Below are 27,798 nucleotides of genomic sequence, written 5' to 3'. Positions count from 1 at the left end.
TTCTTCTGCTGGCGCACGGCAGATCCCGGGCGCCCCTGGGTGGCTAGAGGTAGAACGAGGGGGAAGGTCAGTCTGAGGACAAGACCCAGCGAAAGGCGAGGCATAGAGGTCCTGCAGATTTGGGAGGCCCGGGCCGCCTGGGGGCGGGGCCAAGCGGGGGGCGGAGCCTGTATTGTCCGCTCCGCGGGGCATGCCGGGAGCCCCGCCCCCAACATGGCGTCTTACTGACAGTTGGCTGCCGAGCGGCAGAGGCGGGTCCTGCTCCTCAGGGCGGCGGCGGTGGCGGCGGGGCCGGGGTCTCCCGGGCCGGGGGTGGGGGGATGGCGGCTCGGACCGCCTAGGGCGGAGCTGCACGGGCGACGCGGCGAGCGGGGCGCTGCAGGCGGGCGCGGCTGCTGCTGCTATGGACTGGTGATCTCGGCGGCTGCTGCTCGCGTTTCCCCCGGGCCGGGCGGCTGCCCCTCACCGTCCAGCCCTCAGCCAGGGCCATGGGCTCGTCGGCGGCCGCGGCAGCTGCGGCGGCGGCGGCCGCGGACTCGGCGCAGTGGCTCTCGGTGAAGGAGGAGACCATCTTCCTGCACGACGGGCTGATCCGGGTCACCGACCTAGCCGAGCTGCCGAGCGAGATCCTCGGGGCCCCGGAGGCCGCCGACACCGACTTGGAGGTGAGCGAGGCTGCTCCCCGGCCTCTGCCAGCCCATTAGCCCGCCCGCCCCGCACCCCAGGGCTCGGGCCATCGCACCTCTGCCTCACCCCCACCCCGAGGCTCCCCAGAGTGTGCCCCGGCAGGTGTGTGGGCGCAGGGCGGACAGGTGGGGGGCCGCGGCCGCAGATCCGCAGCCCGCCCGCCTCCCTGCCTCCTCAGGGCCTCAAGCTCGCGGGGGATTGCATTTGTGGTTTCATTCTGAGCGTTCTGACACCCAGCATTTTATTAGACTGTCACTCGGCACGGCCTTCACGCCCTGGAGGAGCCACCGTCGTCTCCCCGGCTCTCTCCCCTCCCCCACGAGCCCCCTGGACTCACTTGCAGGGCACACCCAGGTTGCTTAGCTTTGGGGACGTTTTAATTTTAACGTTGTATACCTCTCCCTTTCTCATTGCCAGTCCTATGTTGATCTCCACCTCGCCGGTACCCCCACCCCCGGAGGGTATTGGCAGCTGTCGGTCCGTGATGGACAAACCGGTAACTTCTCTGTGTCGTGCCTCGGACCGACACGGGGCCTTTGTCAGGGAAGCGAGCGGTGTGGACAGCGAGGGTGATGCTACAGGGGCCCTCCGTGCGCTCTCCGCAAGGGGTCACGGGCGCTTTAGGCCTCAAGGCCTTTTTCGTGAGCTCGGGAGTCGCCGGGAAGCCGTGAGCCGTGGCAGGTGCAAAAGCAAATCTCCGCATTTTTGCTGCTGCTGGGTTTGGAGCAGAAGGAAACCAAATATCTCGGTTGTTGAGAACTTTCCACTGACTTCACTTGGTTTCATGTTTGCCCAGAGGTGGGAATACTGGCAGTATCCTTTCATCCAGGCCAGCCGATGCTGACGCTGCACCCCCTCCACTTTGGGGTGATATTTTGATGTGTAGGTAGCATGGGGTGTCATTCCTACTGTCGCAAGGAAGACTCTCTAGGGTAGGGCGCAGAGAGGATGGCCTATCTTCTGGCTAAAAACGGAATGCGAAAATCTTTTGTGTTTTGCGGTTTTGCATGCACTTTGGCTTTCAGCACAAGGAACGTTTATAGAAATGGATTAAAATACATTACAGTGTGTTTCTGGAAACGGTAGTGATCAGATCGCGTTCGCCAAGGCGTTTGGGCGTGCTTGAGATGCGAATGCGTTCCACTGTGTTTTGTGTCTGGGTTTGAGGTTGAGGTTGCAGTATTCCCATTGTGAACTCTTAATTGACTTATTTTTCAGTTTGGCCACCGAAAAGGGAAGAAGTTGATAGGGAATTCCTAACATGGGATTATGGTTTTATTATGCCTCATTTGGGCCTATTCTAGAAAAAGCAAGTGTTTTATTGGCTTGAAAAGTCAACGGGTATTATGCTATGATGGTGGAATCTTTTTATTTAATTGACTTTGTTGTATGTGAAATGTGGAAAGTGGATGCTCTTTTGTTCCTTAAACACTAAGTTTAGAGATCCCAAAATTTGATATGTATATAGCATGTTTATTTTTAGGATTAAAAAGGTAGGAATAGTTCAAAATAACTGAGCTGTTAAGTTGGCTTTCCCAAGATGTTTACTGCAAAAATGTATTATTTGTCAGCTCTTTCCACAGAAGAATGATCTCAAAGAAAACCTCCCTGGTTTGGTAGATTTTTAAAAACTCAAAGAAAATGTATGTTCTGACCTTCCATGACTGTCAGTGGTGAAGAACTTTTTTCATTTCTTTCCATTTGCTATATAGGCTAGCTATATTGTATCAGTAGAAATGGATAGCTAAGAATATTTTTGTGGCTGTTAGATTTGTGTTTGCAAGGGTGTATTAAGTAATATTAAGTATATCCTATGTGTCAGACATCATCTTATTAAGTTCCCAAAAGAATCCTAGTAGGTAAATATTGTTACCTGTTGGAACAACTATAAATGTTGCACCCATTGTGCAGATGAGGCAAGCAAAATGCAGATTAAGTATGTGACTTACTCAAGGTCACACATAGAGATCTTGGACATTAACTGGGTCTGTTGGTCTCTAACATGTCTGCTCCTGATCATAATATTCTACTACCTCCTTGTATGTATGATACTCATATTTGTAATTATCTAAAATTTCATAACTGGATACAGATAGGATAATAACCAGATATTTTTATATCCTTTCTAGTAACCTATTTTTTTTTAATATTTGAGGAAGATTAAAGGTTCATCAACTTTTTAAAAAAAACTAACATTGAAATGCTACCACCCCTATGAAGTATGCTCTTCTAAGCCTCTTCCAGTAGACTAGCTGGATAACAATTTTTTTTTCACAGGCTTTTCTAGTTAGAATCCTTCCGTTGAAGTTTTGGATTAGGACAAATTTGGATTAAGCTAACTAATTTATGACTGGCAATATTAATGCATACCTGTGTACTAATTGCAGTAGAATCTCAGGATTTTAGAGCACGAAGGGGCCTTAGAGATAATCACTTTCCTCATTTTAGAAAAAAGTTATCTGAGGTCCGGAGCTGTTATGACTTGGTAGTGAAATTAGTTATGTCAGGACAGGTGACTAGATCCAGGCTTTCCTACCTTTGAATTCCAGTGTTCTTTTCACTTTGTAAGTGCTGCTCAAAGTTAAATGTCCATTTGAGAAAAGAATCCATCCTATGAAGTCGATTAACATTGACTTAGCATTTTAATTTAAGCAAGAGCCCAGCATTTGAATTAAAATTTTTCTTCCTATTTTTTCTTCCTAGTAAATTCTAAACAGATTTAATCTATCTATCTATCTATCTCTCTATCTCTCTATCTCTCTATCTCTCTATCTCTCTCTATACCCAAGATGGGGTTTGAACTCACGACCCTGAGACCAAGAATCAGGTGCTCTTCCAACAGAGCCAACCAGACTCCTCAGAGTTTATTTTTTTAATCAATAAATAATGTGTAATCAACAAATTTCTTCAGTAAGTATTTGTGGAATTCAGAAGTGATCTGGGCCCACTGTCCTGGGCATTGAAGATGCAGCAGAGGATAAAATAAAACCTTTGTCTTTAAAAAACTTTTATTTGAGTGGGAAGATATAGACAATAATGATAATCAAATATGTAGTCTATATATGTATACATGTACATAATACCTGATAAGTGCTGTGGAGACAAATATAGCTGGGTAGGAGGAATGGGGAGTGATGGTGGGGAAGGGCTCCCTCTTAGGATGAGCAGGAAAGGAGAGCACAGAATGGCATTTGAGCAGAGCCCCGAAGGAAGTGAGAGTGTGCCTACCATAGGGGAAAGTACATCCTAGACCGAGGACAGCAAGAGCTAGGGCCCTCAGAGGGCAGCAAGCATCTTTAGAGGCCCTAGTTTGGAGCTCTGAGCCCAGTAAACCAAGGGGAAGAGGAGGATGATGAGAGATGGGGGGTGGGTGGTGGTGGTAGTGGTGGTGGATGCAGATCAAGTAAGGCTGGAAGATAAGGACTTTTTTTTTTTTTTTAAAGATTTATTTATTTATTCATTCAGAGAGAGCGAGAGAGAGGCAGAGACACAGGCAGAGAGAGAAGCAGGCCCCATGCAGGAAGCCCGATGTGGGACTCGATCCTGGGTCCCCAGGATCACACCTCAGGCTGCAGGAGGCACTAAACCACTGCGCCACCGGGGCTGCCCCAAGATAAAGACTTTGAATCCACTGGAATGTATTAGAAATGAAGAGTGGAAAAAAAAAAAAAAAAAAAAAAAGCAGAGTGAGGGCTTTTTTTCTTGGTGTTTAAAATAGCTACCTGAAAAAATAAAATAAAATAGCTACCTGTATTTATTTTAATTTCATGTTGTTGGCAGAAAGTGAAGGTGTGTAGGAAATTATTTTTTTAAGTGTGAAATAATTTAAGAAATTATTTTTTTTTAATTTAAGAAGTTAAAAAAACTTAAAAATGACAACTCAAATATTGCATTATGCATTACATTTCCTAGAACATTAGTCTTTTTTTTTTTTTTTAAGAGAATTTACAAGACAAAAAGGAATAGCTTATTTGTGGAAGTTCCAAAAGGTTCCTGTTTCCTATCTCATTTTGCTTCAGACTCCAGTGGGGACGGGCATTGCACATATGGATGTTGACAGAAAAGCTCATTGATTTGCCCAAATTGGCTAAGCTATTTTGTACCCTGTAGTTTTTTTTTTTTTTTTTTGTACCCTGTAGTTTAATTTTGAACTCAGGCATTTAAGTTAATATTTCTTATTTTTCATTGTGTGTGTGTGTGTGTGTGTGTTTTAATAAGAACCCACCCCATCCCCACACACTTATGCCAATTCAAAAGACTTGAACATGAAGGTTCATTGCAGCTTTATTTGTGCTTGTCAAAAACTGAAAACAATCTAAAGGTCCATCAACAATCTAAACAGATGTGATTTATGCTGGGTGGAAGAAACTAGATAAACAGGAATAAATATTGTAAGATTTCACTTATGTGAAATTCTAGAAAATGCAACAATAATTTGTGATGGTTGTATATTATGCATATGTCAAAACTCATCAAACTGAGTGTTTTCAATATGTGCAGTTCATCGTATGCCTGTTACATCTCACTAAAGCAAACGAACAAACCCTATGTAAACCCAGAATGCTTTACTTGAGAACTATTTAGGAAATGAGAAAAGGCTCAGGAGGGTTTTTTGTTTCCTGTTTGTTGTTTTGCTACATGAGGGAAGGAGTCAATCAACTGAAATGAGTTAAGGCTTTGAATACTTAGGGTACATTCAGATGAAGCCTTTGAGATGATGCTTTATTTTTTAAATTTTTAAAAAAGATTTTATTTATTTATTCATGAGAGAGACACACACACACAGAGGCAGAGACACAGGCAGAGGGAGAAGCAGGCTCCATGCAGGGAGCCTGATGTGGGCCTTGATCCCGGGACTCCAGGAGCACACACTGGGCCAAAGGCAGGCGCTAAACCGCTGAGCCACCCAGGGATCCCCTGAGAGGATACTTTAGATTTATAAATGTTGATGTATTCTCCTAGGAGGATACCACCAGCCAGTTTATCCTTTGGTCAGATTCATTCGGAAGTGGTTTATGTACTTTTATAGAATTCCACATTCTAAATTTAGAAGAGGTAATGAATAAATGAATAAAACTACCTTTGCTGCAAGTAAAGTTAATGACAGTGTAATTAATGAGCATTGGAAGAAGAGTCAACTGAATCTTTGTGCAGTGTTCTGTGAGCTTGAGCAACAATGGCTCAACCAGCTCTCAGGTTTGGCTGGCTAGAATGAAATACCTTATGACTGTGGGAGGCAGTATTTGCCTAAAGGTCAAAATCAGATTTAAAGAGTAAGATGGGGACTGAAATTCTAGCCCCATACTAGCTGTATGATTTTAGGCAGTTCCACACCTTTAGTAATCCCTGGTTTCTTCTTCCACTGCAACTACCTTGTCATCATTGTCCCCACCTCTACTTATCGCCATGACCACAGCGTCAGCATGTTGTGTGCCAGGCTCTGTGCTAAGCACTTCACACCCATTATCTCATTCAATCCTTGTAAAAACCTTATAAGTTTGTTACTTTCGTTATCCTCATTTTACAAATGAGGAGACTGTGGCACGGAAGTGAAGTAACTTGTCAAAGGTCATATAATTAACAAAGCTGAGAGTGAAATAGATCTGTCCAACTCTAGCCCAGGGTCCAGGTTCAAAAATTATGTTAGACACCTCATCATTTGTAGGAGGGGAGTAATAATAGGGTTAATGTAAGGATTAGATAAGGAGGGATGTGATTATGTACTTAGAGTATATGGGCTGTCTTTATAAGGTGCTTCATTGCTGGAAAGTTGTTTTTTGCATATTCAGTCAGCTGCCCTTTGTATATGAAAGCAAAACTGTGCCATTGGCAAAATTTTCTTTCTTCTCAGGATGCCTGGGTGGCTCAGTGGTTGAGCATCTGCCTTTGGCTCAGGGTGTGATCCCGGGATCCTGGGATCGAGTCCCATATCGGGCTCCCCATGGGGAGCCTGCTTCTCCCTCTGCCTGTGTCTCTGCCTCTCTCTCTCTATCTCTCATGAATAAATAAATAAAATCTTAAAAATTTTTTTTTCCCTCTTGAAGTGGATAGTGGAGATAGGGTGTGTGTGTGTGTGTGTGTGTGTGTGTGTGTGTGTGATCCCTCTGGAATTTTCTTCCTTCCCAATTTGTTTGCAGTCTGGCTAGGCAGATGAGATAATAGTTTTCATTTCAGTTTTCCTCCAATTGTATGTCTAAGGTCTTGCTAAATAAATCAGTTTTGATTATTATCTGTCTTCTTGGCTTTCATATTGACTGTCACAAAATAACACCTGTTGGCCTGGGCTAACAGGTAGATTGTCATGCTCCTGTTCTTTCCTAAGTAATAAGGTATCTGTAGTGATAATTATGAAAGGCTTGTCAAGTCCCAAAAGGACCCCATGCTCTCTCCTCCCTCCCCCTCTTTCCGTCTTGTTTTACAGTGGTGTTTGTGGGATGAACACAAGGAGCATAGTCTGCTTTTTAAGATGTTTAGTCAATATTTATAGACAAATATAAATAATAGCAGGTGATCAACTGTAGGATAAATGCATAGCTACTTCCAAAGGAGAGAAGACTGCAGATATATATATATATATATATATTTAAGATTTTATTTATTTATTCATGAGAGACACAGAAACAGAGACACAGGTAGAGGGAGGAGAAGCAGACTCCATGCAAGGAGCCTGATGCGGGACCAGATCTCCAGAACCCAGGATCATGCCCTGAGCCAAAGGCAGATGCTCAACCGCTGAGCCACCAGGTGTCCCAAGATTGCAGATATTGTATAACTATTACTCTATTACTTTCATCCTGCTTTTTTTTTTTAACACAATTTATGGATCCATTAAAATATTTTTTAATTTTATTTTTTTCTATTAAAAAGTTTTAAAATGAATACATGAATATATCCTTATAAAAAGTGGAAAAACAGATGAAACTGAAGTGTCTTTTACATACCATCCCTAATCCGGGTCTCCATCCACTCCTCACCACTTTTATTTTTATTTATTTTTATTTATTTTTTATTATTTTTTATTATTTTATTTTATTTTATTTTTTTCCTCACCACTTTTAAATCAGTACTCAAATTTTTAATGTGTTCTTTAAGATCTTGGTTTTTTTCTTAATATTTTATTTTTAGGCAATGTCTATATTTAAGGTGGGGCTTGAACCCATAAACCCAAGATCAAGAGTTGTATGTTGCATGTTCTACCAACAGAATCAGCCAGGTGCCCCAAGATAATTTTTAAAATATTTATTTATTCATTTGAGAGAGAGAGACAGAGAACACAAGCAGGGAGAGAGGCAGAGGGAGAGGGAGAAGCAGACTCCTTGCTGAGCAGGGAGTCTGAGGAGGGACTCCATCCCAGGACCCTGGGATCATGACCTGAGCTGAAGGCAGACGTTTAACCATGTGAATCAGCCAGGTGCCTCCTCCAAGATCACTTTTGAATGTGTATTTTTATGTGTGTTTGTGTGCATATATGCTTTTTATTATTTTTTTCTTACAGAGAAGATGTGATGCTAGACATATCTTTTCATCACTTTTTAAGCCAATGATATATATGTGTATATATATATATATATGTGTATATATATATATACACATATATATATATATATACACACACACACACACACACATATATGGCAGAGACATAGGCAAAGGGAGAAGCAGACTCCCCGCAGGAGCCCCAATGTGGGACTCGATCCCGGAACTCTAGGATCACGCCCTGAGCCAAAGGCAGATGCTCAACCACTGAGCCACCCTGGCATCCCACCAATGATGTGTTTTGATCTTCCTATACTCCATATACAGATCTACCACATTTTTTTTCAGTGCTGCATGGGACTCCAGAAATACTAGTTTATCTAGCTGTTCCCTGATTGATGGGTGTTTTAATTTCCTGTTGCTGTGCTAACAAATCCTCACAAAATTAGTGGCTTAAAACAACACAAATTTATTCTTATCTTTGCTCTTATGTTTCTGGAAACCAGAAGTCTAAAATGAGTCTCACTGGGCTGAAGTCAACTGCTGGCAGGTCTGCTTCCTTCTGCACGTTCTAGGGGAGAATCTGTTTCTTGGCCTTGTTCACAGCTTCTAGTGCTTCTTCCTCTCTCTTGAGAGTGTGTTGCCCTGGTGTCCGATCTGTCATCACACGTCTTCTCTTTGGCTCCTCCAGCATCGCTTTTGTTAGGACCCTTCTTCTTCTTCTTCTTTTTTTTCTTTTTTTTTTTTTAAGATTTTATTTATTTATTCATGAGAGAGAGAGAGAGAGAGAGAGAGAGGCAGAGACACAGGCAGAGGGAGAAGCAGGCTCCAAGCAGGGAGCCTGTCGTGGGACTCGATCCTGGGTCTCCAGGATCACACTCCGGGCTGAAGGCGGCTCTAAACCGCTAAGCCACCAGGGCTGCCCCCCCATCTAACAACCCTTAATTTAATCATATCTGCAAAGTCCTTTTTGCCAACCAAGGTCACATTTACTGGTTCTGGGGATTAGGGCTTAAATATCTGTAGGGGGGCATTATTCAGGCCACCACAATGAATATTTTCATTCATTGTGGTGTTTTCAGATTTTCACTTTTTTTTATTTTTTAATTTATTTTTATTTTTTATTTTTTAAAGATTTTATTTATTCATGAGAATACACAGAAAGGAGAGAGAGAGGCAGAGACACAGGCAGAGGGAGAAGCAGGCCTCCCTCTGAGCCACCAGGGCTGCCCTTCACTATTTTAAAAAAAATTTTTTTTTATTTGAGAGAGAGAGGGACAAGTAGACCGTGCATTGAGCACCGGATGCAGGCCTGGATCCTGTGACCCTGAGATCATGACCTGAGCTGAAACCAAGAGTCAGACACTCAACCTACTAAGCCACCCAGTTGCCCCTTCAGTTTTCACTATTAAAATTCGTCCTTCAGGGAACCCTGGGTGGCGCAGCGGTTTAGCGCCTGCCTTTGGCCCGGGGCGCGATCCTGGAGACCCGGGATCGAGTCCCACGTCGGGCTCCCGGTGCATGGAGCCTGCTTCTCCCTCTGCCTGTGTCTCTGCCTCTCTCTCTCTCTCTCTCTCTCTGTATGACTATCATAAATAAATAAAAATTTAAAAAAAATTTATAAAATTCGTCCTTCAGGGCAGCTCCGGTGGCGCAGCGGTTTAGGCTGCAGGCGGCCTAAGGCGTGGTCTTGGAGACCGGGGATCGAGCCCCACTTCGGGCTTCCTGCATGGAGCCTGCTTCTCCCTCTGTCCCCCACCCCCCTGAATAAATAAATAAATCTTTAAAATAAAATAAAATAAATAAAATAAAATAAAATAAAATAAAATAAAAAAGTCCTTCAGTGCATATATCCTTGCATGCCTGTTGTGTACATGTTGGAATATTTCTCTAGAGCAGTTTCTGAAAAGCAGAATTGCTGGATCATGGGTGACCATTAAAAAAATTTTTTTTTTCCTAAGATTTTATTTATTCTATTTGAGAGAGAGTGAGAGAGCACGAGCAGGATGGAGGGACAGATGGAGAAGGAGAAGCAGACTCCCCAAAGAGCAGGGAGCCTGTCACGGGGCTCAATCTCAGGGCCCTGGGATCACGACCTAAGCCAAAGAAAGCGGCTCAACTGACTGAGCCACCCAGATGGCTGGTCATTTTAAATTTTATTAGATATTGCCAAATTGCTCTCCAGAGTTGACCATATTAGTTTGTACTCCAGCAACAGTGTTTGGTAGAACCTCTTTTCCTTGCACCCTCAAAGAGATTATTTTAGAATTCATGGATTTGCTTAATTTTATCATTTGCTTAAGCCAATGGCTTTCTCTCCAAAAGAGTGAGCCTATAGATGTAATTGGGTACCTGGAAATACTAGCTAAACCATGGTCAGCTGAAAAAAGCCAGAGTGTTCTGTTTTGCTGCCTACCTCTTATCACTTCACTTCAGAGGACTTCTCTTGCAGCTTGATCTTTGCTCCTGACATATACTCATTTTGGTTGGTAATCCAGTTAATACAGACCACGTCCATATTTAGGCAGGAGAGAGCAACTTCTTATTCTGATAGTCTGGGGATGCTGCCAGACTTGAGCAGTGCCAGGGAGCTGCCCATTCTGGGAAGAGACACACTGGCCCCTGAAGTGTGTTCAGAGTGCATGGTGGTTGTTAGGGAGACTGTTTAGGCCCAGATTGTCTTAAAATTTTCTCTCTTATGTGCCAATATAAAGGGTAATTCTACCTTTTTTTTAAACCTGTATGAAAAATAACTGACATTAAGTTGATTGTATTTTTTTAAAAGATTTTATTTATTTATTCATGAGTGACAGAGAGAGAGAGAGGCAGAGACACAGGCAGAGGGAGAAGCAGGCTCCATGCAGGGAGCCTCATGTAGGACTCGATCCCGGGACTCCAGGACAACGCCCTGGGCCGAACGCAGGTGCTAAACCACTGAGCCATCCAGGGATCCAAGTTGATTGTATTTTTATGTTATGCAAAACTTTTTTGCTTATAAAGAAGTAATACATAGATGTAGAAAATAAAGAAAACCCCTATATGTGTAAGAGAGAAAAGAAATATCCTTTGTACCATCTAGAAATAGTTATATTAATTTTTCACTATTTCCTTCCATTCATATATTTATATATAAATAAAATTGAGATTAAATGCTATATATAGTTTTATATCCTTTAAGCACTTATTGGGAACAATTTTGTCAAATTAGATTTAAAAACATAATTTAGGTGGGCAGCCCCGGTGGCTCAGTGGTTTGGCGCTGCTTCAGCCCACGGTGGGATCCTGGAGACCCAGGATCGAGTCCCATGTTGGGTTCCTTGCATGGAGGCTGCTTCTCCCTCTGCCTGCGTCTCTGCCTCTCTCTCTCTCTCTCTCACTCTCTCTCTCTCTCATATGAATGAATAAATAAAATCTTAAAAAAAAAAAAAACCATAATTTAGGGAAGCCTGGGTCGCTCAGCGGTTGAGCACCTGCCTTCAGCTCAGGTCATGATCCCAGGGTCCCAGGATGGAGTCCCACATTGTGCTCTCTGCAGGGAGCCTGCTTCTCTCTCTGCTTGTGTCTCTGCCTCTCTCTCTCTGCCTCTCATGAATAAATAAATAAATAAAATATTAAAAAAATAAAAACGTAATTTATTTTATTTTATTCCTTTTTGAAAAATTACTCTCTACATCCAATATGGGGCTTGAACTCACAACCCCACAATTAAGTAAGAGTCGCATATTCGGGCCACCCGGGAGGCTCAGTGGTTTAGCGCTGCCTTCAGCCCGGGGCGTGATCATGGAGCCCTGGGATCGAGTCCCATGTCAGGCTTCCTGCATGGAGCCTGCTTCTCCCTCTGCCTGTGTCTCTGCCTCTCTCTCCTTCTGTGTCTCTCATGAATAAATAAATAAAATCTTAAAAAAAACAAAACCAAAACCAAAAACTATAATTCTTAATGGCTACAAAGTAATTTGTGGATATATTTTGGTTGTCTTGTTGTATCTTAGTGCTTTTTCCTCACATCTGCTGGGTTATTTTCTTTCTTTCTTTTTTTTTTTTTGAAGATTATATTTATTTGAGGGAGAGAGAGAGAGAGAGAGAGACGGTGAGAGAGCGAGCACAAGCAGGGGGGTGAGAGTGAAGCAGGCTCCCTGCTGAACAGGGAACCTGATGTGGGTCTCCATCCCAGGACCCTGAGGTCATGACCAGAGTTGAAGGCAGAAGCCCAACCGACTGAGCCACCCAGGCACCCCACTTTTTATAAGTTTGTTTGTTTATTTATTTATTTATTTATTTATTTATTTATTTATTTATTTTTATTTATTTAAGTAATCTCTATACTCAACATGGGGCTTCAACTCAAGATGAAGAGTCACATGCTCTACTGACTGAGCCAACCAGGTGCCTCACATCTGCTATTTTATTTTTAAGAAAGATTCATTTATTTATTTTAGAAAGAGTGCAAGCTGAGGGAGGGGAGGAGGAGAGGGGGAGAAAGAGGGGAAGACAAGCAGACTCACTGCTGAGTAGGGAGCCTGACCTGGGGTTTGATCCCAGGACGCTGAGATCATGACTTGAGCTGAAATCGAGTCAGATGCTCAACTGAATGAGCCACCCACATCTGCTATTTCAAAGATAATTCCAGCTTAGAGGAGGCCAAAAAATTTTTGTGTTTAGTGTTGTTTGATAAATTGTAAATTTGTAGTAATTATTTAAATGTGTTTCTGTGATCCATTGCTACTGATAGTTTATAATTTAAGGGGATTTTTATTGTGCTGTATGATTCCTTTCCTGATAATGTTGAATATTTCTGAGGAGCTTTGAGTTTATAAAGTGCTGTTAAGAACAATTGTAGAATAATTAATGTTCCGTGATGGGACACTTGGGATGGACACACTTAAATCCCTTGTGTTTCTACTGATACCTGCGGTTGGCTGAATTACTAGGTCATAGCACAGTTTGTAGCAATTTTAGATTAACAATAGGAGATGTGTAATTTGCAAACCATTTTATGCAAATTGTAGGTTTAGTAATTCTAATGACTACAGATGCGTATTTTATATCAACAAAATATTGGGGCGCCTGGGTGGCTCCGTGGTTGAGCATCTATCTGCCTTTGGCTCAGGTCGTGATCCCGGGGTCCTGGGATCAAGTCCCACATCAGGCTCCCTGCGGGGAGCCTACTGCTTCTCCCTCTGCTTATGCCTTTCTATGTCTCTCATAAATGAATGAATAAAAATCTTAAGAAAAAAATACCAACAAAATATTAATGTTCAGCTTGTATTTGTAATGAATCTTTTCTGTGTTTACTATATTTGCTTTGTGCTTTGTAGTTTGTATTACTGATTTCAAATGAACAAAGACTAATGTAACTATTTTCAGGGCAGACTAGAAAATCTGGACCTCCTATCTCTTTCATATGTTTGCTTTTCTTACTGTTGAGATAAAATAATTAAGAATGTTAAAGGAAAATCTGTGTCAGCATATTTTCATCAAAACCGTGGTACATAATAGAAGAATGAGTTTCTTTATTTCTTGATTCTGATTCCCTTTGATCATCCAGTTGTGGTGTAGCTGAATGACAACTACTGGTTTATTTAATCTAGAAAGGAGCAAAATGGTTGGAAAGGTAAAAATATACGTGGGTAACTTTGGAGGAAGCATGTTTTGAGCTTATAATAAAAGAAGTTTCCTTTCCCTCAGGTGTTCTGAACCTGAAAATAGAATTCAGGCACCATCTATAGAATTCAGGGGATCTATGAACTAGAATGGGGAAAATTTTATCTTTATTTACTCATACCTTAGATGAAATTCAACATTTCCTTCAAATATGAATGTAGTAGAATCCTAATAGTACTGGTAGAACCTGTGACTTTCTATGACCAGTACAAATCATATATATTTTCATATCATATTGTAGATGTTAAACATATCTTGAAATATTGTTTATGTTCACCATCTCTTGGAAATTAGGGTAAATATTGGATCTTGTTATTCAATATACTGAGAATGAAGCTCCTATATATATATTTTAAGCTCCTATATTAATAGTACAAATAAAGCATTTCGGTAACTGTATTACAGTATACTGTAATTGAAGTTTATAATCCCATCTATTTTACACATTTACAAGCATTATCTGAGAAGGGTCAACAGACTTCACTGAAAGCAAATGGTGAAGGGCCCCCCGAGATAGCCTTTCTTTCTCCCAGCATCTCTCCTGTTTTAGTTCAAGTTTGCTAAAGACCAGCATAGTTTGCAATTTTCTGAAATAAAAGTGACCACATTTTGGAAACTCTGTTAGAGTTTAATATTTTCTCTGTTAGAAAATGTTATCCTCCTACAAATTTTTCCATTACCTACTGACTGCAAACTATTAACTAGTATTAATTTTCTTGGATAATCTGATTTTTGACCATTTGCCAAACATGTATCATTAACAGTGAAGCTTTTTTTTTTTTTCTTTTTTTAAAGATTTTATTTATGGGGATCTCTGGGTGGCTCAGCGGTTTGGCGCCTGCCTTTGGCCCAGGGCACGATCCTGGAGTCCCGGGATCGAGTCTCACATTGGGCTCCCGGCATGGAGCCTGCTTCTCCCTCTGCCTGTGTCTCTGCCTCTCTCTCTCTCCCTCTCTCTCTCTCTCTCTGTCTCTCATGAATAAATAAATAAGTAAATCTTAAAAAAATGTATTCATTTATTCATGAGAGACAGGGGGAGAGAGAGGCAGAGATATAGGCAGAGAAAGAAGCAGGCTCCCTGCAGGGAACCTGATGCAGGGCTCGATCTGAGGACCTCAGGATCACGATCACGACCTGAGCCAAAGGTCGACACTCAGCTACTGAACTACCAGGTGCTCCTATCTGTCTATCAGAGGGGGGGGGGGGGGGAGCTGGTATGGAGGGAGGGGCAGAGGGAGAGAGAGAATCTTAAGCAGGCTCCATGTCTAGTATAGAGCCCTGCCCAGGGCTCAATCTCATGACCCTGAGATCATGACTTAGGCTGAAATCAAGAGTCGGATGCATAACCGCAACGGACATTCAGGTGTGCACCTCCCCCTTTAACTTTGTAATTGTAGCTCATGAAAAATACTAAATTCCATATATGTATAACATATTTCTATTGAATAGCACTTCTTTTTTTTTCTTTTTCTTTTTTTTTTTATTTATGATAGTCACACACAGAGAGAGAGAGAGGCAGAGACACAGGCAGAGGGAGAAGCAGGCTCCATGCACCGGGAGCCTGACGTGGGATTCGATCCCGGGTCTCCAGGATCGAGCCCTGGGCCAAAGGCAGGCACCAAACCACTCCGCCACCCAGGGATCCCCAATAGCACTTCTTATATAGTGGTTTCAGCATACTGTGGCCCTCAGGGTCACGTCTAGCAGTCTGTTTTTATAAAGTTTTACTGGAGCAAACCAGCTCATTAGTTTACATTTTTTGTATGCCATTATGCTACAATGCAGAGTTGAATGGTTGTGACAGAGACCCTATGACCAGCAAGTCTGGGGGTTTTCATTTACACTATTTTCATTTCATCCGTTCGGTGATTCTATGAAGCAGTAGAGAAGATATTATTTCACGAAAAAGGTTTTGAGAAGCCAACTAATTTGTCCAAGTTCATGTAAGTAGTTAGTGCTAGGGTTAGGACTCTCGTTCTGAGTGATTTTCCACTATACCTCTGCTATTTAGTAAGCACTTGAGCTGATAACCTGTTATCTCTGGGACAATAATTAATGGCTCCTATTTTTTAAAAAATATTATTTATTTATTTATTCATGAGAGACAGAGAGAGAGGCAGAGACACAGGCAGAGGGAGAAGCAGGCTCCATGCAGGAAGCCCAACGTGGGACTCGATCCCAGGTCTCCAGGATCACGCCCTGGGCTGAAGGCGTCACCAAAACGCTTAATTGGTCCTATTTTAAGTAAGAGCTACACACTCAGGCCTACACACAGCTTGCCCAAACCTTCAGTGGTTTCCTATTTCCTGTGAACCAAAATAATAATTCAAGGTTGCTATGATTTGGTTCCATTTTACCTTTCTAGCCTTTTATCTCTTTACTTTCTATCCCCCGATAGTTTGTGAAATAAATATATTTCACAAACTCATTTTCTACATTCTCTCTTATAGTCTCGGCTCATAGGGTTCTATTGCTCTGGGGAGCCCAAACTCTACTTTTGGAACCCTACTCTTTAGCCTTCAAGCTGCAGATCAAAAGGCAATCCTCCATGAAATTTTCATGATGCCTATGGTTAGAAACTGTCACCCTATTTCTTACACTGCCTTATAAAGTTATTTATTTGCATGCTTGATCATTATACTCTCTTGGAGGGCAACCCCTGCTTAGTGTACATTATGGTGTACCTATTAACATAGCTCAAGCATTAGATGTGGGTTGAACTGAATGCTAAGGAGAGCATTTAGAACAAATTTGAAAGGGTGGGATTTAATAAATAATATCATGTGTTGAGGACATAGGTTAATGGAGAATAAGATAAGAATAGTTATTTTTAATGAACGAAAGTAGCATAGGTGAGACTTTAGGATTTTTTTTTTTTTAAAGGAAAGCCTTTTTTTTTTTTTTTAATTTTTATTTATTCATGATAGGCCCACAGTGAGAGAGAGAGAGGCAGAGACACAGGCAGAGGGAGAAGCAGGCTCCATGCACCGGGAGCCTGACGTGGGACTCGATTCCGGATCTCCAGGATCGCGCCCTGGGCCAAAGGCAGGCGCCAAACCGCTGCGCCACCCAGGGATCCCGCCTTTAGGAATTTTAATTGCAGTTATGGTTTGCACTTTAGATAAGAAAGAGCACATCGGAACAGTTGTCATAAATGCTGCCAACCCTGGAATGTGGATAAACAATATGGAGTTAACACGTTTGATTTTATATAGAGCCCAGCAAATTTTACATAGAGTATAATGGATTCCTGAGAGATTTGTGAAAACAGCTAGATAGATGGAGTTAATAAAAAAATACTTTGCTCTAATCATCATTCTAAAAATCTTTTTTTTTTTTAAGATTTTATTTATTTATTCATGAGAGACACAGAATGAGAAACAGGGACATGGGCAGAAGGATGAGCAGGCTCCCTGTGGGGAGCCTGATGTGGGACTTGAGCCCAGGACTCTGGGATCACTTCCTGAGCCGAAGGCAGGTGCTCAAACACTGAGCCACCCAGGCGTCCCTCATTCTAAAAATCTTAATGTATTTGAATGGATTTTTGTTTAACTTAGTTCTATGGTTAGTGAACGTGAGCACTATTTTTTCAAGGTGTTATTTTTAAGTAAACTCTGTTCCCAATGTGGGGCTCAGACTCATAACCCCAAGATCAAGAGTTTTTTGTTCTACTGACTGAGCCAACCAGGTGCCCTGAACTTGACCACTGTTGTATTTATTTTGAACATTTCCATGTAGAGATTATTTTTTTCTGGGGTTTCAGTGAATTTTGTTCATTCTTCAGCTTTTTCTGAATGGCAGTGCCTTGAGGACTGGAACTGTCACAAAGTTTTTTTTATAGAATTTAGCATAATCAGTTACTGATTAGTATGATAAGGCTGTTAGTCATAATTTATTTAAAACATTATAAAGTACTTTAAACTTTTAAAATTAAAATATTGGAATTTAAGATTGGGGTGCCTGGCTGCCTCAGGCAGTATAGCATGACTCTTGATCTTGTGATTGTGCGTTTGAGCCCAAAATTGGGTCTAGAGATTATTTAAAAGTAAAATCTTTAGGGTGCCTGGGTGGCTCATTTGGTTGGGCATCTGACTCTTGGTTTCTGCTCACATTGTGATCTCTGGCTTGTAAGATCAAGCCCTGTGTTGCGCTCCCTGATTAGTGGGGAATCTGCTTCTTTCTCTCTCCCTCTGCTCTACCACCCCACTCCTGTGTTCTCTTTTTCTCTGTCTCTCTCAAAGAAATAAATCTTCAAAAAAGTAAAATCTTAAAAAAAAAGAATTTTAGAAAATTTGCAAGATATAAAAAAGAATGCAAAGAAGAAAATAAAATCACTTATATTACTACCACCTACAGATAAGTATAGTTCCTATTTTCATGTATTCCCCTCCAGAAATTTTTTAAAAAAAGATTTTATTTATTTATTTATTCATAAAGATTTTATTTATTTATTCATGAGACACACACAAGGAGAGAGAGAGATTGGTGCAGAGACACAGGCAGAGAGAGAAGCAGGCTTCACACAGGGACTTGATCCCGGGTCTCCAGGATCACACCCCGGGCTGAAGGCGGCACTAAACCACTGGGCCACTGGGGCTGCCCCCTCCAGAGATTTTTGTATATATGTACACTTACATACAAACATATTCTAGGGTTGGGATGCCTGGGTGGCTCAGCAGTTGAGTGTCTGTCTTTGACCCAGGGCGTGATCCCAGAGTTCCCGGATCGAGTCCCAAATTGGGCTTCCTGCATGGAGCCTGCTTCTCCCTCTGCCTATGTTTCTGTCTCTCTCTGGGTCTCTCATGAATAAATAAGTAAAATCTTAAAAAAGATTTTACACACAAAAAAAACCCCAAACATATTCGAGGCAATTAGGATCATTGTATATACATTTTGTGTCTTGTCCTTTTCACTTAACATTGATACTACTTGGGGGTCATTTCTCCATTTTCAGTATTGTTGAGAATATACTTTTTAATACCTGCATAGATATTAAAGTCTGCATGGTATTTCATTATGTAGATGTTCAGTGATTTATTTACCCAATCCTCTATTTGGATAGTCAATTCTGTTAAAAAGCTTTAAAAATTAGAGAAATTGGGGGATCCCTGGGTGGCGCAGCGGTTTGGCGCCTGCCTTTGGCCCAGGGCGCCATCCTGGAGACCCGGGATCGAATCCCACATCGGGCTCCCGGTGCATGGAGCCTGCTTCTCCCTCTGCCTGTGTCTCTGCCTCTCTCTCTCTCTCTCTGTGACTATCATAAATAAATAAATTAAAAAAAATATTAGAGAAATTGTTATAAATAGTGAGACTTTTTTTTTTTTAAAGATTTTATTTATTTATTCATGAGAGAGAGAGAGAGAGGCAGAGACACAGGCAGAGGGAGAAGCAGGCTCCATGCAGGGAACCTGACGTGAGACTTGATTCTGGGTCTCCAGGATCAGGCCCTGGGCTGAAGGCAGTGCTAAACTGCTGAGCCACCTGGGCTGCCCTAGTGAGACTTTTCTAAGTGGGCTATAACACACATATGTAACCTTCTAGGATTATTTACAGTAAGTCCGAATGAGCCTTTAGAACTATGCTCTAACTGTACATATTGATAACATTGTTCATTTTTATATGCCTAAAGTTTTCCTGTCGTATATAGAATACATAAATTATATGTGTAGTCTTTTACTTCCAGAGGTGCTTTAATTTATTTTGGGAAAGCAACGCATGGTTCAAGATTGCGGAGGTTCAAAACAAAATTCAGGGAAAGGTCTTCTTCCTAGCCCTGTCTCCCCAGCAGCAGCTGGCGTTACTGGCTGATCCATGTCCCCCAGAGGTATATGATGCACATATAAGTTGATGCACAGCAGATCCTTCTCTGACCTCAGCTTCTGCTACCTCTGCTTCTTCACTCCACAGCATCCACCTTGGCTATCTGGTGTTCATCATAGATCAGGCTGGCAGGTCCTAAAGGTTCCCTTTTTCAGGGCCTTTCTTGTCTCTCTGGACAAAGTGTGCTTCCATTAGGCAACAACAGTCCACACACGTGGTAGAGATGTTATTTTTGAAACTTTTAAAGTCTGAAATAATCAGAAACTTGACATTAGAAAACAAAAACAGCCATATCACCAAGGGCAGCTTTAGCTCTGTTAGCAGACCAGTGGGAAAGCTTTGAAATGACTAAAATAATGAATCCTTGTAGATGCATAGTTACATACTTAGCATAGTTCCAGAGACTACAGATAGATACTTCCAGTACAATGTCAAGGAGACAGAGGACTTTTAGTTAAAAGGTTCTCTGGTTGCAAGATTATGTGGTAATTCCACATAATTGGGGGGACTTATGGTGTTAACTAGAACAGTCCTCCCAAATTCTGACTCTACAGATTTATCTTTCTCTAGTTGTTCTGTTTGGTGCTAAAATGTCACTCTTCTGCTTCTGGAGTTAAACAGGCACTTAAATGATAAACACATGTTTTACACAGGACTAGGTTTTTAAAAAGTGTATAAATAATTGGGATGCCTGAGTGGCTCAGTGGTTGAGCATCTGCCTTTGACTCAGGTCATGATCTGGGGGTCCTGGGACCAAAGTCCTGCATCAGGATCCCTATAGGGAGCCTGTGTCTCCCTCTGCCTATGTCTTTATCTCTCATGAATAAATAAATAAAATCTTTTTTTAAGTGTATAAAATGCTTATTTTACATGGCTCTTTTTTTGCCTGTTGTTTTTATTTATTTATTTTAGAGAGAGAAAATGAGCAGAGGGCGAGAGAGAGGAGCAGACTCCACACTGAGCAGGAGTCCCAACACAGAGCTTAATCCCAGGTCCTAGAGAGATCATGACCTGAGCAGAGGGCAGACACTTAACTGACTGAGCCACCCAGGTGCCTCTGCCTGTTGTTTTTAAAATACATACTAACATGTGGGCCATACAGAATATGGTACCCTTTGGGATTTACAGAAGGATAGTATACTGAGTCAGTGACATAAATAAACTGGAGCTGTAAAATGTAGGAATCTTCAGGGGATGTGTGTACATGTAGAGGGAATCTAGTAGTTAACCCTCTAGGTTTTAGTGTTGACACACCCAGCCAACTTTTAGCCCAGCTCTTCCACTTGCCAGAACTTCTGTATCTTGGTTATAAGATATTTAAACTTTTTTTTCATGAGTTAGATTTAATTATCACTATGTTTCATTTTCAGAAACTGATTGGTAAGAGAACCCCCCTACCCTGAATGCTCCCAAGTGAATGCTCTTGCAGTGGGCTTTTCCTCCCTCTTGCTCACCCACATTTCCTCACTTTTGGGGTTTGCCTCCTAGTTAAATTCTTATTCCTTTTCTCTGAGTTATTCTCCTGACTTTTTATCACCTTTCCTCTTTCAGTCACTCCATGTGTGTGACAAAAATGGCTGTCATCAGGCAATGAAGATTCTACTTACCAGTCACGTCACATCATCAGCATTCAGAATCCTACAGTTGGTGGGGCTGAAAGGATCTTAAAATCATTTAATCCAGCTTTTTTTTTTTTTTTTTTTTTTTTTTTTTTTCAGAGGGCGCTGTGTTCCTTTTAGCCTGTTGTGGTCAATGCAAAGTGTTGAAGGCTCTTAAAAGTTCTTTGGAAAATAAATAGTTTGCATAGAGAGCAGTGCTACACAAAGTGGTCTGCATATCATGAACCTGTAAAGACAAGATAAGTACAGAAATTGAGAGTGAAGCATTTAGAAACTTCGTAACAGTTTGCCAAACTAATTTTATATCTATTGAACATAATAAGACCTGGTACTTGTGTTTTGTGTCTTTTTTTTTTTTTTACATTATTTTTGTAGTAACTTTTAAATTGTATTTTATAAAAGTTCTGTTCTATAGTAGATTAGAAGAAAACAACAGCAACCTGGTTCTTTGCCACAGTTTGAGAAGCCCTGATACAGGGGATCTAACACGGTGTTTGGCACATAGTAGGCTCTCAAAAACAAATAGCTTCCTCATGTCTTAAAAATTTTCATGAATTTGGGGTAAGGATGCTAGCTAGATGTCTGAGTGGCAGGTGAATGAAATTTTATAGAAATAAAGGAATTAAAATTGGTAGTGCTGGTTTTGAAATAAAAGTAGAAATGTAATACATATTTGCATTGATTCTTGAAGCTACATTATAATGTTTAATGTGCTACTGATACACTTAGCTCTGCAAAGTTGGAGGAATATAAACACTTTGGTAGCTAGCCATATCCATACATATTTGAATATATTATAGCAGTATTTACATTATATTTTTTTGGATAAGAAAAGGGAAAGATCTGTTGAAAAGCACTCAGGTTTTGTCAGTTTTCTCATGTCATGTAGCATTTGGAAAGTACATAATTGTAATATTACTTGGTATTCCCTTTGAAGTTCAGTTTTAGTGCCACCACAAACAGTGGCCCTTTCATTTTCTGTATCATTGGCTCTTCTTTGGAATTAGAGTAGCTTGTCCTGATTTTTTACTTATTTTTTTAATTTTTTTTTGTCTTAATTTTTAAATCAAATGTAGTTGAGCTTATATAGGATACAATAAATCTAGAGTATTAAAAGCTGTTAGCTGGGATCCCTGGGTGGCGCAGCGGTTTGGCGCCTGCCTTTGGCCCAGGGCGCGATCCTGGAGACCCGGGATCGAGTCCCACATCGGGCTCCCGGGGCATGGAGCCTGCTTCTCCCTCTGCCTGTGTCTCTGCCATTCTCTCTCTCTCTCTCTCTGTGACTATCATAAATAAATTAAAAAAAAAAAATAAAAGCTGTTAGCTGACTGTGGTGTTTACAGGTTTAAGGGACATATTTTTCATACTACTCAATATCTTGAAATGGCCACTCCCTGTTTTAGGATTAAGAAACTTCATTTACTGAGCCAAGTGACTCTCCTGAAATGTTGCTCCTTTAAAAATTCTTTTTACAACCCAAGAATCCTTAGAAATGAGGCTCTTTTGACTTACTAGATTTCATTTTGGCAAATTTAAAGAATTATTTGAAATGGAAACCTGAATGAATTGTTTTTATGTGTGATATTGTACACATCATGGGATAAATCTTTATCATCATGATGAAAAGGAACAATACATTTTATTTTTTAAAAATCCCATTTGGAACAACCCTAATCTGCTTATTTAGATATAGAATAAATATTTGCTCTGTAGGGCAGGATTCATTTGTTTTGAGCTTCGTTTTTATTTCTACAAGGCTCAAATTCTTTGTATATATATATATTTTAAACTCTGTACCCAATGTGGGCCTGGAACTTGCAACCCTGAGATCAAGAGTCATATACTATAGCGTGAGGCAGCCAGGCGCCCTAAGGCTTAAAGCTTTAACATCTGAGAAGTTTGAAACTGAATCAAGATTTGATATAACTAGCATATACCTTGGTGGAGAGCAAGTAGTTTTGTAGTGATGACTCAAAATAAGAGGTGATTCAAAATATTGCTCCTTGGTTTTAATAGGAGCATTTGGTTTACACAGCCAGGTTTTCCCCTCTTTCTGTCTCTTAGGAGCCAGGCTGAAGAACTTCAGAAAAAAGAACCAGTATTATTAATCCTGTTGAGTGCATATTACATTTTGGCAAATGCTACCTGATGAGATTAAAATTACCCTTCACATTTAAAAGTTATATTTTGTAATCACATTAGCCAGCAGGTGGATGGATCCTAGGGGGACAGGAAATGAAGATTCTTTTAGCCAACTTTCAGAGTTTAGAATTTATTTTGGGATTTTGCTTTGACGCATGAAAGGATCTAGTTGTAGTTTCTTAAAATAACTCCTGTTTATCTCTGTTTGCAGTCATTGTTGAAATCCAAGGAAGAGCCACATTTTGGAAGGTATGAAAGACAAATAAGAAACTGGCACTCTTAATGGCATGTTTTTCTGTGAGAGAGATGATGAAAACTAGGTAGTGTGTGAGTAGGTTAATAATTTGAGCCTTTTCTCTCAGGTAGCATGTTTAGAATTTAGGGAGATGGTACAGGTTCAATGAAATATCCATTAACTTGGAAAGGTACCTAGTAGGAATCCTTCCACTCCTTTATTGTAATAAAGCCATATGCTCCTTCTTGGAACTGCAGAGCTGTCAATATAGCATTGTTTTAACTTGGTAATGGTGGCTCTTACTCAGGGGGCTCTCTAGTCGGGTTCTTAGTTCTTATGAAATCCTTTTGCTTATTCTTATAGGGTTGTCATTCTGTTTTGGTGTGGGCTAAGGCAAGGACACTGCCTTAGCAGTGTATAACATGTAAAACAGTGTAACATGAAAACAGTGATGCTTCCATCCTTTTGGCGACTGAGTTCTGGTAGGAATTCTGAAGTTTTCTTCCCTGCACACAAGGTCTTATCATGAGCCTTGCATGTTTCTGCTGCCCAGTTTTTGAGGATCAATTAGAATTATGATCTGTGTGTTTAAAATTCAGATTCAGAGTTGAAACAAAAATGTTTTCCTTTGCTTCCTATATTTTCAAGTGCCTGAACAGAGCAGAGCAAATTTTTGTTATGTGTCTGTGTTGTAGCCAGATCCCTCTGTGAGAAGGACTCTGTATATTTGAGTAGAGATGTCCTAAAGTTCAGCTCTGTCCTGGGTTGGGCCATGCACCTCCCTCCTTGTTGTCCCTCCCCATCCCTACTTTCTTCTCTATGCCTTAGAAATGTTTTTAATAGCCATGAAGGAGGCAAGGTGATGCTAATGTTTTAATGACTTTTATTTATTTATTTATTTATTTTTAAAAGATATTTATTTTTTTTCCCTTTTTAATTTTTATTTTATGATAGTCACACAGAGAGAGAGAGAGAGGCAGAGACACAGGCAGAGAGAGAAGCAGGCTCCATGCACCCGGAGCCCGACGTGGGATTCGATCCGGGGTCTCCAGGATCGCGCCCTGGGCGAAAGGCAGGCACCAAACCGCTGCGCCACCCAGGGATCCCATATTTATTTATTTTTAAAGACTATTTATTTATCATGAGAGAGACAGAGAGACAGAGAGAGAGAGAGAGGCAGAGACACAGGCAGAGGGAGAAGCAGGCTCCATGCAAGGAGCCCGATTTGGGACTCTATCCGGGATCCTGGGATCACGCCCTGAGTCAAAGGCAGACGCACAACCACTGAGCCACCCAGGCGTCCCAATGACTTTTTTTTTTTTTTTAAAGATTTTTAAAATTTATTCATGAGAGTCACAGAGAGAAGGCAGAGAGATAGGTAGAGGGAGAAGCAGGCTCCTCTTAGGGAGCCTGATGTGGGACTAGATCCCAGGACTCCGGGATCACGCCCTGGGCGGAAGGCAGACACTCAACTGCTGAGCCACCCAGGCTATCCCCCCTATGACTTTTAAAGCCAACTTCTTCAACTAGCCTTTATATCTGAGTGATTATAGCTAGTTTTTATCTGTCAGGATTTGAAATGTTAGTAAAAGAGACATGAAACTTTTTCTGAGGGATTCCTGGGTGGCTCAGGTCGTGATCCCAGGGTCCCAGGATCAAATCCTGCATTAGGCTCCCCCCAGGGAGCCTGCTTCTTCCTCTGCCTATGTCTTTGCCTTTCTTTCTGTGTCTCTCATGAATAAATAAATAAAATTAAAAAAAAAAAGAAACCTTTTCTGAGAAATCTCTAACTTCCTGTCCTGATAGGATTATCACTTCCTTCTTAGATTCTAAAATAAATTCACACACAGTCCAGTTTATCTAAAAATAAACCTTCAAACTAATGTTAATATTAAATATATTTTTAGATATGTAAAAGATGCAATTCTGTTTTTTTTTTTTTTTAAGATGCAGTTCTAGTCAGAAAATAATACTTCATGTGCTTTTTCGTATCATAGCCCAGTTTCTTTACTCTGAAGGGGAAATGAAGTTCTGGTCTTCTGAGAAGGCAAAGAAAAATCCACAGTTTTGTGATAGAAGCAATTTGGTATCATAAGCTAGAGAAAGAGAGCTTTCTTCCTTCAAAAAGCTCTGCTTTTGGGGCACCTGGGTGGCTCAGTGTTTGAGCATCTACTTTCAGCTCAGGTCATGATCCCAGGGTCCTAGGATAAAGTCCCACATCAGGCTTCCTGCAGAGAGCCTGCTTCTCCTTCTGCCTATATCTCTGCCTCTGTGTCTCTCATGAATAAATAAATAAAATCTTTAACACAAACAAAACAAAAAACCTCTGCTTTTGAAGGATTTGCTATAAAAATTGAGCAGAGCTCTCGTGTGTTTGGCTGTCTCAATCAGGAGAGCATGTGACTCTTGATCTTGGGGTTGTGAATATGAGTCCCAATATGAGCATAGAGTTTACTTAAAAAAATAAATTGAGTGGGCACCTGGGTAGCACAGTTGATTAAGGGTCCGACTCTTGGTTTTTCTGCTCAGGTCATGATCTCAGGGTTATGAGATAGAGCCCTGTGTTGGGCTCCACACTCAGTGGAGAGTCTGCTTAAGATTCTCTCCCTCTCCCTTTGCCCATCCTGCTCATAGGTGCTCTCTTTCTCTCGAACATAAATCAATAAATTGAACAAAGCTGGGGCACCTGCCTTTGGCTCAGGTCATGATCTTGGGGACCTGGGATTGAGCCCCACATTGGGCTCCCTGCTCAGTGTGGAATCTGCTTGTCCGTCTCCCTATGCCCCTCCCCGTGCTTGTGCTCTCTCTCAAATAAATAAAAAGTCTTTAAAAAGGCGGGGGAAGGCCTGGTTGGCTCAGGTGGCTAAGTGTCTGTCTGCCTTTGCCTCAGAAAAGTGATACCAGGGTCCTGGGACTGAGCCCCATATTAGGTTCCTTGCTTATCAAGGAGCCTGCTTCTCCCTCTCCCTCTGCCCCTCCTGCTTGTTGCACATGCGTTCTCTTTAAAATATATAAAATCTTCCAAAAAAAAAAAAACCTTAAAAAAATAAACTGAGCAAAGCTTTTAGACCGCAGTAAGGAAAAGCAGAGCCCTTATGTAAAGGTACCTCATTTCATGAAGAAATAAAACATAGAAACAGATTGTCTGGATTAAATTGAAGAAGACAGGCCTCAAAGCATAGGCAGAAGGGACAGTGCAGCTACCTGGCTTGGAGTTATTGGTGATTAGTTTCTTATATATTGAATTGTACTCTTGGATACTAAAGAGAGACTTTGGCAGGTAGATTAAGTTTCTGTAGCAAGGAACCATCAAAGATTTTTGGTTCTTAGTGTTTGATTTCAAGATGTTAAATCTCCCCAAGGTGTGTATTTTTTCTCCCCTTTCTTTGCTTATTACCCATCCTGTTCAAATTTCACAACATAGTCCAAAAAGTGCAACTTTGAATGTATTTTTTATAATTAATCTAAATGAATCTTGTATTGGGGAATTTTATAAACCTACCTCAAAGTAGTGGGGAAGAGAGGTATTCTTGCCCCAAATCATAGTCAGCTCAGAGATCTCTGATGCCCATTTACTCTCCTCTTTTCCTCAGTTTCTCAGTGTTATTCTTTCTACACATTTGAATGGATGCAAGTAAATAGCAGAAAAAAATGAGGAAATAAAAAGACCAGCTTGCACACAGCCTTACCATAAGGTGTAGTTTCTGTGCGAATAGAAACTATATGTCTCTATACCATCTACAAACAAAAATAACATCCTCAGTAGTTTGACAAAGTAAAATCTGCCCAAAACATATTTATAAGCTTTTCCTTTTCTGTATAATCGAATATTCAGTGACAGTAATTCACTTGTCTAACATAATTTTTTGTTTTCTTGGATGTTTTTGTTCCAAGCCTCCTGTTCTCAGCTTTTCCATTACTTAGGAGGGCTATGAGGAATATGTTTATTTATTTCTTTTTTTTTTTGAATTCTTTCTTTTTTTAAAAAATGTATTTGACAGAGAGATAAAGCCAGAGAGCACAAGCAGGGGGAATGACAGAGGGAGAGGGAGACGCAGACTCCTCATTGAGCAGGAAGCCCTACTCAGCACTTGATCCCAGTACCCCAGGATCATGACTGGAGCTGAAAGCAGACGCTTAACTGACTGAGCCACCCAG

The 27,798-nt window shown here is 41.1% G+C and overlaps 1 protein-coding gene across 7 annotated transcripts in view; it reads left to right on the top strand.

Moving 5' to 3' along the window:
- Positions 1–298: 298 nt before the first annotated feature.
- HECTD4 (HECT domain E3 ubiquitin protein ligase 4) overlaps positions 299–27,798 on the top strand; it is a 188,891-nt gene continuing 161,391 nt past the window's right edge. For all 7 annotated transcript variants that reach the window (XM_035706730.2, XM_035706727.2, XM_025474006.3 and 4 more), the window contains exon 1: positions 299–665. In XM_035706730.2, the coding sequence (XP_035562623.1) occupies positions 489–665 (177 nt within the window). In that variant the 5' untranslated portion in view covers positions 299–488. The remainder of the gene's footprint in view (positions 666–27,798) is intronic.

The sequence above is a fragment of the Canis lupus genome, chromosome 26 (assembly GCF_003254725.2).
Source record: "Canis lupus dingo isolate Sandy chromosome 26, ASM325472v2, whole genome shotgun sequence".
NCBI classification, from domain to species: Eukaryota; Metazoa; Chordata; class Mammalia; order Carnivora; family Canidae; genus Canis; species Canis lupus.
This window is presented reverse-complemented; position numbering and strand designations above follow the sequence as displayed.